Here is a 10,116-nt window from a genome sequence, read left to right as displayed (position 1 = left end):
TTATTCCTCAATCAAACCCGCTGCTTGACCACTTTTCTCTCGGCTCCTATTGCAATACTAACATGTCATTGTAGAAACAACTTCATGCAATCTTGTTGCATCTTGGTTCATGTTGTATTTTTGCACTTATTCTCTGCTTCACTGTATTTTAAATACTGCGTTTGCATTGTAACCCTGTACTGCCCTGCGACACCTGCAAGTCACCTTGGATAAAAAGGTAGCTGCCAAATAACTAAACATGTGATTCTGTCGCCCTTCCCCAGGCTCACCTGCAGGGCGGTGCTAAGAGGGTGGTGGTGTCGGCCCCCTCCCCAGACGCCCCCATGTTCGTGATGGGAGTGAACGAGGACAAGTACGACCCCTCCAGCATGACCATCGTCAGGTGAGCAAAAAAAACACATGAACCAAACCCTGCGGCTCGCAAGAGCGTGTACAGCTACGGGCACAAGCAGCGCCCCCTATAGACTGAACACGTGGGGCTTCCGGTAGACTGATTTGATTTGCGATTTCTCATTTTGTAGTTTTCTTTTGATTTGCACGATAAATAAAATATCTAAATTATGTTCATGTGTTTTAGGTTTTTTTTTTTTTTCTTTTAAATGATGCAAATCTTTTGGCCATAGCTGTAATATTTAATTATAAAAAATACACATCTTTTAGAGTGAAAAAAAAGCTGCACACATCTATATTTAAGAGAATTCTGATCAGCGGTTAAAATATTTATCTCCGACACTCCTTAAGGAATAAACTCCTGGATCAAAGTCTTGATCAGACAGGCAGTTGAGTTATTGCAATAAGACTGGCCGTGAGGGACAGTTAAAACGGAAGCAGTTTTTAAAGCTAGCTGGTTGCATCTGATTGTTGGTGAAACAAGAACAGGAAACCGCTGCTTGGGAGAGGAAACTGATCTTCAACGTCTTCCCCTTGTTTCCATAGCAACGCCTCCTGCACCACCAACTGCCTGGCTCCCCTCGCCAAAGTCATCCACGACAACTTCGGAATCAGTGAGGCTCTCATGGTCAGTGCTGCTGCACGAAACGCTGGGCTGAGGAACGTTTTGCTCCCTGTGTTTTGTCTCTATTGCATGCCATCTTGTTGACCAGGAATCTTTTTAAAAAAATATATATATATTATAATCGCCACCGGGGACGTTCCTGGTGAAATTTAATAATTAAATACTTGTCTGAGGAAGCAGAGGTGGATAGGTGTTGAGTTCACTGTGTTACCTGGGCAGGTGAGTGCAGAATTCTAGATCAGCTCATTATTATTATTATTATTATTATTATTATTATTATTATTATTTATTTCTTAGCTGACCCCCTTATCCAGGGCGACTTACAATTGTTACAAGATATCACATTATACATTATTTCACATTATACAGATATTACATTATTTTTACATACAATTACCCATTTATACAGTTGGGTTTTTACTGGAGCAATCTAGGTAAACTACCTTGCTCAAAGGTACAGCAGCAGTGTCCCCCACTGGGGATTGAACCCACAACCCTCCGGTCAAGAGTCCAGAGCCCTAACCACTACTCCACACTGCTGCCTCGTATGTCGTGTGTATCTGTTCGGGCCCTGCAGAAACTCCTTCTCATGCTCAGAATTGTCTTTTAAGAAGTATTTATCAACCGGTATCTAACTCAGTAAACATTTAATTAACCCTTTCATTAATTCACTCGCGTTTTACAATTTAGCAGTACCAGTTAAATACCAAGCAATGTTAAAAAAAAAAAAAAAATACTCTTCCAGATGACTTTTAAAACGCTCAGCGCAGAGGTTAATGGACCTTGAGTGGGACTTGATTGTAAAGGTGAGGGAAGGGACAGCTTTTCACTTTCTTGAAATCCAGACCTTCATCAACGGATTTATTGAATATCTCCCGACCCAAATACTTCTTTTAAAGGCAATTCTAAGTAAGAGTTTCTGCCCGGTCCTAATAAGGGACGTCACTTTGCAGCAGCCAGAAACCTCGCCCCGAACTGGGCAAGGCGACGTCTCTTATGCACAAGAGATAATGCAGTGATCTATAATCGCAAATCTCCTTTGTCCCCCCCCCCCCCTGCCACGCTTCCAGACCACTGTCCACGCCTACACGGCCACCCAGAAGACAGTGGACGGACCCTCTGCCAAGGCCTGGCGTGACGGGAGAGGCGCCCACCAGAACATCATCCCGGCGTCCACCGGCGCCGCCAAGGCCGTGGGCAAAGTCATCCCTGAGCTGAACGGGTACGTGCCAGCAGGGCGCGCCCCCTGGGCTCTCTGCTGATTGGATCGGCTTGCAGTTGCCATGGGAACAGTTTCATTGCGCGTTACTCCTAATGCTGCTTGATCAGTCTTTACTGCTTTATAAGGTACAGGTAGAGTTTGGGACTCTGTAACAAAGTTTATGGGATACAGGTAGAGTTTGGGGGTGGGAAACAAAATTATTAATAACCAGGTAGAAACGATCCTGATAATCCCCGGATGTTTTCCAAATGCCGCGGATCCCTCTCCTTTCCCAGGAAGCTGACCGGCATGGCGTTCCGAGTGCCGGTGGCCGACGTCTCGGTGGTTGATCTGACCTGCCGCCTGACCCGCCCCGCCAGCTACGCAGAGATCAAGGAGGCGGTGAAGAAGGCGTCTGAGGGGCCGCTGAAGGGGATCCTGGGATACACCGAGGATGCGGTAAGGAGAAGAGGGGGGGCCCTGACGTTGCAATGCTTCCCCATGCTTTACCACACCTCTCTGTGCTTTACAATGCTTCCCTATGCTTTACCAGACCTCTCTGTGCTTTACAATGCTTCCCTATGCTTTACCACACCTCTCTGTGCTTTACAATGCTTCCCTATGCTTTACCAGACCTCTCTGTGCTTTACAATGCTTCCCTATGCTTTACCAGACCTCTCTGTGCTTTACAATGCTTCCCTATGCTCTACCAGACCTCTCTGTGCTTTACAATGCTTCCCTATGCTTTACCAGACCTCTCTGTGCTTTACAATGCTTCCCTATGCTTTACCAGACCTCTCTGTGCTTTACAATGCTTCCCTATGCTTTACCATGCTTCCCTATGCTTTACCAGACCTCTCTGTGCTTTACAATGCTTCCCTATGCTTTACCAGACCTCTCTGTGCTGTACAATGCTTCCCTATGCTTTACCAGACCTCTCTGTGCTGTACAATGCTTCCCTGTGCTTTACAATGCTTCCCTATGCTTTACCATGCTTCCCTATGCTTTACCAGACCTCTCTGTGCTTTACAATGCTTCCCTATGCTTTACCAGACCTCTCTGTGCTGTACAATGCTTCCCTATGCTTTACCAGACCTCTCTGTGCTGTACAATGCTTCCCTGTGCTTTACCACACCTCTCTTCTCTCCAGGTCGTCTCGACTGACTTCACAGGAGACACGCACTCCTCCATCTTCGACGCAGGCGCTGGCATCTCCCTCAACGACAACTTCGTCAAACTCATCTCCTGGTAAGGAGCTCCAGTCTCATCCTGGGACGTTCTTCAGCGTACTACAGTTTCACCTTTTTTTTTATTTAAATGTCAGTGTTTAACAGACCGTCTCTCTTTCCTCCTCCTCCTCTCGATCTCCCCGCAGGTACGATAACGAGTACGGCTACAGCACCCGCGTGGCTGACCTGCTGAGCTACATGCACTCCAAGGAGTAGTGTCCCGTTCCACTGGGGAGAGGACCGGATCAGCTCCGGACCGCACCGCTCCACTCCGTCACTTTAGTTCTGCCGTGAGGCCAGTCGCTTCCCAGGCCTGCCCCCTCTCTCCCTCTGCGGGGCGCTGTTTCTGCGTAGTTCGTGTGTTGAGTGTTGGAGTCCCGTCTGGCCGCCCCCTGTAACTCACCCAGGAAATCTAGTCACTACTGCTTGGTGTAGTCCTTCCTTTGGGTTTGTCTTGTTGTTGGTGTTCAAAATAATAAAGAGATCTTAACAGAACACGCGTGTCTCTCTGTGTGTGTGTGCCTGCCTGTGTGTGTGCCTCGGAGGTCAAAATCCTTCATGCGTTTCGAAGGTCACTGACGGTTTCGGATTACTACGGAGCTGAGTGACACGTCTGGGTTGGAACACATCGCACGACCGGCTGCTGTTGTATACAGATACTACAGGATGAGTCGACAGGGATTGGGTCATTCTTGGAGCCAAAACAAAATAACTTCCTTTTTTTTTTTTTAAGTGATTATCTCTTCCACAGTTGAGGACAGCATGTGTGGTGGTTCTTTTGAAGCAAAAAGGTTAAGACTTTTGATTTTATATTTAAGAAGCTTTGGGCTATCCTTTTATAAAAGCACACAGTAGCAACGAGTAATAAAGCACAGAGAGGTCTGGTAAAGCATAGGGAAGCATTGTAAAGCACAGAGAGGTCTGGTAAAGCATAGGGAAGCATTGTAAAGCACAGAGAGGTCTGGTAAAGCATAGGGAAGCATTGTAAAGCACAGAGAGGTCTGGTAAAGCATAGGGAAGCATTGTAAAGCACAGAGATGTGTGGTAAAGCATAGGGAAGCATTGTAAAGCACAGAGAGGTCTGGTAAAGCATAGGGAAGCATTGTAAAGCACAGAGAGGTCTGGTAAAGCATAGGGAAGCATTGTAAAGCACAGAGAGGTCTGGTAAAGCATAGGGAAGCATTGTAAAGCATAGGGAAGCATTGTAAAGCACAGAGAGGTCTGGTAAAGCATAGGGAAGCATTGTAAAGCACAGAGAGGTCTGGTAAAGCATAGGGAAGCATTGTAAAGCACAGAGGTGTGGTAAAGCATATGGAAGCATTGTAAAGCACAGAGAGGTCTGGTAAAGCACAGGGAAGCATTGTAAAGCACAGAGAGGTATGGTAAAGCATAGGGAAGCATTGTAAAGCACAGAGAGGTCTGGTAAAGCATAGGGAAGCATTGTAAAGCACAGAGAGGTCTGGTAAAGCATAGGGAAGCATTGTAAAGCACAGAGAGGTCTGGTAAAGCATAGGGAAGCATTGTAAAGCACAGAGAGGTCTGGTAAAGCATAGGGAAGCATTGTAAAGCACAGAGAGGTGTGGTAAAACATTAGGAAGCATTGTAAAGCACAGAGAGGTCTGGCAAAGCATAGGGAAGTATTGTAAAGCACACTTGAATTACACATAATTGAATGCGATTTTATAAAACAGAAATGTGTATCTGGTATTTTGGGTGGTTGAGCGATTCTCAAAGTGTGCTTTTTTTTTTTTTTTTTTTTTACTTTCCCACCAATAAACAAAAAAATAAATAAAACTTTTAAAACGTTGGTTTGCTGGAATAGTGTAATAGTTGATGGACGTAATTGAATACCTCCTTTATATGCTATGAATACTAAAATAATTAAAACAATGATATTGTGTCGAATGAGGGGGAAAAAACACAATGCTTTCCTACGGAACCCAATCGCGTGTGTCTGTGTTTCCCCTACCAGCTTCCGGAATGATAAGAGAGTAGGACCAAGTTCCGGTGTGTTCCTCGGTCAGGCAAGGATCCATTGAATCTCAAACCGAGGAGCGTTTATTATTATTACAGAGTTACTCAGTCGTTTATAAATTAAATTAATCTACGTTAATGTTCGTCTAACACAATAAATAATATAGGAACAAAAAAACAGCCATTTCAAGGCAGACCCGTGAATACAGACAGTTACAGGAGATTTGGGATTTCATTTTCATAACGCTGTGGCATTATCTTACTTGGATGGAAAATAATCGGATTTATTTTACGGTTTAGACCGCTGACATTTGAAAACAAGACCGTGTGCGTGTCGCGTTGTCTTTTCACTATATCGTTAATTACGTTATCTACAGTTTGCAATATTAATACGATTTATATACACAACCGCCGTGGCGATATAGCTTATACAGCTTACGACAATATTCTGCATCGAGCTGTTTTTATTTATCATTGTAAATTCGTGTCAGATGCAAAATTTAACGAGTTAACTTCAAGCACTCCGATAATAATAATAATAATCCGAAAATGACGCTGTTCCATTTTGGAAACTGCCTTGCTCTGGCATACTTTCCCTATTTCATCACCTACAAATGCAGCGGGCTGTGAGTACCCGTTTCATTTCAATTTCAAATTGCGTGCTGTTTGGTTAAGACCACTTGGAAATGATTGAATTAAAAAAAAAATTAAAAACAGAGGAACTGCCCTCCAACCCTGATTAAGTGCCCTGTAATTAAACATCTTGAATAATGTTTGGTTTTGTAACGGCTTAACAAAACAGCGACTTCGGTTGAAGTGAATTTCCTGACACTGCGCGGAGCTCCGTTTTAACCGAATGCTGCTAATTGCAATTTTTGCTCGGTGACGAGTCGCACTTTTCTCAGGCTCATTAGCTGTTGTCTAAATTTCAGGTTTTTCCATCTGATTCGTATGATTCTGTATGACGTATGATTCACAATGTCGAGAATTGACATCCTAGCCTTGTATTTAATGTAATTAATATGCCTGTATTTCATGTATTTGCATTGTTTTCTACTGCTTGTATTTAACATACTATGCCCTGTATCTCACTGTATTTAATGTATCTCTGCAGATCAGAATACAATGCGTCCTGGAGGTGTGTTCAAGCAGGTGCCACGTACCTTTTTGTCCAGCTCTGTAAGGTAGGAAGCATTGCAAATACCTCCTGTACTTTTTAAACAGGCAAAATCCTATGGTAATAATGTACCCTACACTGTACAGGGCTGGGAATAAGACTCCCATTGCATAGCAAGTTGAGCCATTCCTGGTTTTGCTATGAGTTTAGTAAGACACACCTGAGCTTGTTACCTGCACGCAGTGGTTACCCAGAATCGTAGTAAAACCTGGAGTGGTTGAAACTGCTATGCAGTAGGAGTCTTATTTCCATCCCTGCCTGTACAATACACGAGGAACAAGACAGGCATCACAGGGATGTTCTCTGCAAACAGCATATTGGCAGCTAACAATTGAGAGGAGTGTTTTTCTAGTGTTAAGTGTTGGTGAGTAATCCGTGTCCTGTCTGTCTGTCTGTCTGTCTGTCTGTCTGTCTTGTCTCTTCACAGATGCTGTTTCTGGCCACTTTCTTCCCGACGTGGGAGGGAGGCTCTGGGGTTTATGATTACGTTGGCGTGAGTGTTCTGTTTAAACAGCCTCAAATGTTATTTGATATTCGTACAACTTTGTGTCTCGCCTGAAACGTTTTTACATATGTGCTCGGGGGAGCTCTGAACCCCAGGACTGGGTGCAGCAGCAGCAGCAGCAGGGCTAGTGTGAGTTTCTAACCCTGCTCAAACTCCTGGCTCCTGATCATTTCAATATTAATAATAATAATAGACTTCATTGAAGGGAGCTCTGAACCCCAGGACTGGGTGCAGCAGCAGCAGCAGCAGGGCTAGTGTGAGTTTCTAACCCTGCTCAAACTCCTGGCTCCTGATCATTTCAATATTAATAATAATACTAGACTTCACTGAGGGGAGCTCTGAACCCCAGGACTGGGTGCAGCAGCAGCAGCAGCAGCAGCAGCAGGGCTAGTGTGAGTTTGTAACCCTGCTCAAACTCCTGGCTCCTGATCATTTCAATATTAATAATAATAGACTTCATTGAGGGGAGCTCTGAACCCCAGGACTGGGTGCAGCAGCAGCAGCAGCAGCAGCAGGGCTAGTGTGAGTTTCTAACCCCAGTAATCCCATGATCGTGCCTTATTGCTCCCTCATGCTCACCCCTCTCTCCTCTCTTTCTCCAGGAGTTCATGAAGGCCACAGTGGACCTGGCTGATCTGCTGGGGCTGCACCTGGTCATGTCCTGGAACGCTGGCAAGGGAGAGTACAAGATCATGGTGGCGGCGATGGGCTGGTCCACTGCGGAGCTCATCATGTCCAGGTGCTGTGAGGATCCGGTCCGTAATACACAATACAGACCGCCGCGGAGAACTGCACTCCCCTTATCAGGAATTAGATTGCACCTGTACAGCTGCATCACCCTCTATAGAATGAACTCGCTCCATCAAGTCGAATGAAACCTGCTAGAATATTGTTACGTTAACATATTGAATTATATATATATTATTTATATGATATATTTTTTTTAATTGTCAGTCCTTAAATTCTAGGTGACGCAAACCTTCTGGCCATAGCTGTAGCCAGAGAGCAAGCGCGCTGTCTCATCCTTCCCTCCTCCTCTCTCCTGTCTCTCAGGTGCATTCCTCTGTGGGTAGGAGCACGCGGGATCGAGTTTGATTGGAGGTACATTCAGATGAGCTTCGACTCCAACATCAGTCTGGTACGTCTCCTCGTTTCGTCTAATCAAATGCAAACTGTTTATCCTGTCTGAATTGAAACCCAGGCAACAGCAGGTTCACATACACTTGTCAAAAAAAAATAATAAAAAAATCAGGGATGGAAGTAAGACTCCCGCTGCACAGCAGTGTGATCCAGTCCTGGTTTCACTAGGAGTTTAATAGTAAGACACACCTGAGCTTGTTACCTGGACACACTGGGGGCTGATTTTGTATAGCAGGAAGGTGAAAATGGGTCTGTGATTCAGTCACTCCCCTGTCTGTCTGTCTAGGTTACAGAGTCAAGTGTCTCCTCGCTTGCAGTCTAATCTCTCTCTCTGTATCTCTGTCTCTCTCTGTATCTCTCTCTGTCTCTCTTTCTTTCTCTCTCTCTCTGTATCTCTCTCCCTCACCCTCTCTCGCTCTGTCTCCCTCTCTTGCTCTCTCCCTCTCTCTCTCTCTCTCTCTCTCTCTCTCTCTCGCTCTCTGTCTGTATCTCCCTCTCTCTCTCTCCCTCCTCTCTCTCTCTGTCTGTCTGTATCTCCCTCTCTCTCTCTCTCTCTCTCTCTCTCTCTCTCTCTCTCTCTCTCTCTCTCTGCAGGTTCACTATGTTGCCATGGCGTCTCTGGTGTGGATGTTCACACGCTATGACCTGCCCAAGAGTTTCCGGTTGCCTGTGACGGTGCTGCTGGGGGTCTGTGTGTACAAGGCGTTCCTCATGGAGTGAGTGGGGGCGGGGGGGGGGGCTCAGGAATCCACACTGCCAACAGTCTCCAGTACACCGAAACCTCGATTATCCAAACAGGAAGTAAATTAACATCAATAAATGATAACAATAAAACAATTGACCAAAAAAAAAAAAACAGGACAATGAATAAACAATAAAAACACAAGATGCCAACTACATACAAGTAATTGTTTGATCTTGACTTTAAAAATGTGTTGACCGAAGCAGCATCTCTAATACAAAAAAGCTGATCCAGCTGGCTGCCCTGAAAGTGTGCAGAGGTTTACATGGGACAGAATGTGGCTGATGCTGTTTTCATCTCCTGTCCCGGCAGGCTGTTTGTTCACATGTTTCTGCTGGGCAGCTGGACGGCTCTGCTTGTGAAAGGAGTGCTGACTGGAGCCATCTCTCTGTGCTCTCTCTTCCTGTTCGTCACCCTGGTGCACAGCAACTGAGCTCACCTATCTCCTCCTACACCTCCGGGCTGCAGTACCTCCATACACCACAGGGGGGAGACAGAGCGACACGGAGAGAAAATCTCAACGTTACCGGAGAGCTGTTGAAGGCGCGACACCCTTTTCTTCATGATCTGTATTTTTTTTTTTTAAATCATGTTTAATTGTAAAAAAAAAGCAAAAATTGTCTGAGCTTTAAATTTAAAAAAATTCTTGTTAATTCAAAAAAGGATTCTAGCTTGCTTTATTTCTGCCACGTAATCATTCAGTCAAGCGATTCTGCTGGAGGAGGTCCTTGGCAAGATTCACCGCTGCTGGGCCGGCGGTCTTCTCAGCGCACGTGTTAGAAGCATTCAGTGACTCGCTAGGAGACGCGAGAGAATTAACAAGGTTTACGAGCGAGAGGAGGCTGTTCGGACCGTCCGATCTCGTCCGGTTCCTGGCTGGGATTGAACCTGGAACCGCCTGGTAACAACCGAGCCCCTTTCTCTAACCGCTGGACCATCAAGCCTCCTTTTATTAAGTATTAAAGTGTGTTGATAAGGAACGCTCCTACTGGAAGATGATTGGCTGACAGCACTGAAGCGTTTTCTGATTGGAAGAACATAAGAAAGGTTTACGAACGAGACTTTACGAAGCTCGTCCGGTTCCTGGCAGCTGATTGATCTCAGAACTTGGTCTAGTCTGGTCTTAAAGGATC

At 45.3% G+C, this 10,116-nt stretch overlaps 2 protein-coding genes across 3 annotated transcripts in view; both read left to right on the top strand.

The window, feature by feature from the left end:
- Positions 1-3,940, top strand: part of LOC117434016 (glyceraldehyde-3-phosphate dehydrogenase 2) — a 9,423-nt gene extending 5,483 nt beyond the window's left edge. The window contains exons 6-11 of the mRNA XM_034056514.3: positions 264-382; positions 937-1,018; positions 2,086-2,237; positions 2,513-2,675; positions 3,367-3,464; positions 3,592-3,940. Of these exons, the coding sequence (XP_033912405.3) occupies positions 264-382; positions 937-1,018; positions 2,086-2,237; positions 2,513-2,675; positions 3,367-3,464; positions 3,592-3,661 (684 nt within the window). The 3' untranslated portion in view covers positions 3,662-3,940. The remainder of the gene's footprint in view (positions 1-263; positions 383-936; positions 1,019-2,085; positions 2,238-2,512; positions 2,676-3,366; positions 3,465-3,591) is intronic.
- Positions 3,941-5,414: 1,474 nt separating this feature from the next.
- Positions 5,415-9,640, top strand: LOC117964917 (BOS complex subunit TMEM147). Of its 2 annotated transcripts, none has more exons than XM_059010797.1 (7): positions 5,415-6,045; positions 6,534-6,603; positions 7,024-7,089; positions 7,704-7,840; positions 8,155-8,239; positions 8,836-8,957; positions 9,296-9,640. In XM_059010797.1, exons 1-7 carry the CDS (start codon positions 5,969-5,971, stop codon positions 9,414-9,416), a joined length of 678 nt encoding a protein of 225 aa, XP_058866780.1. In that variant the 5' UTR covers positions 5,415-5,968; the 3' UTR covers positions 9,417-9,640. The 2 variants fall into 2 exon arrangements, with proteins under 2 accessions (XP_058866780.1, XP_058866781.1); XM_059010798.1 differs by having other exon boundaries at positions 5,434-5,452.
- Positions 9,641-10,116: the final 476 nt, after the last annotated feature.

The sequence above is a fragment of the Acipenser ruthenus genome, chromosome 41, assembly GCF_902713425.1.
Source record: "Acipenser ruthenus chromosome 41, fAciRut3.2 maternal haplotype, whole genome shotgun sequence".
Classification (NCBI taxonomy): domain Eukaryota; kingdom Metazoa; phylum Chordata; class Actinopteri; order Acipenseriformes; family Acipenseridae; genus Acipenser; species Acipenser ruthenus.
Note: the sequence above shows the minus strand (reverse complement) of the source record. Positions and strands in the feature narration are given on the sequence as shown.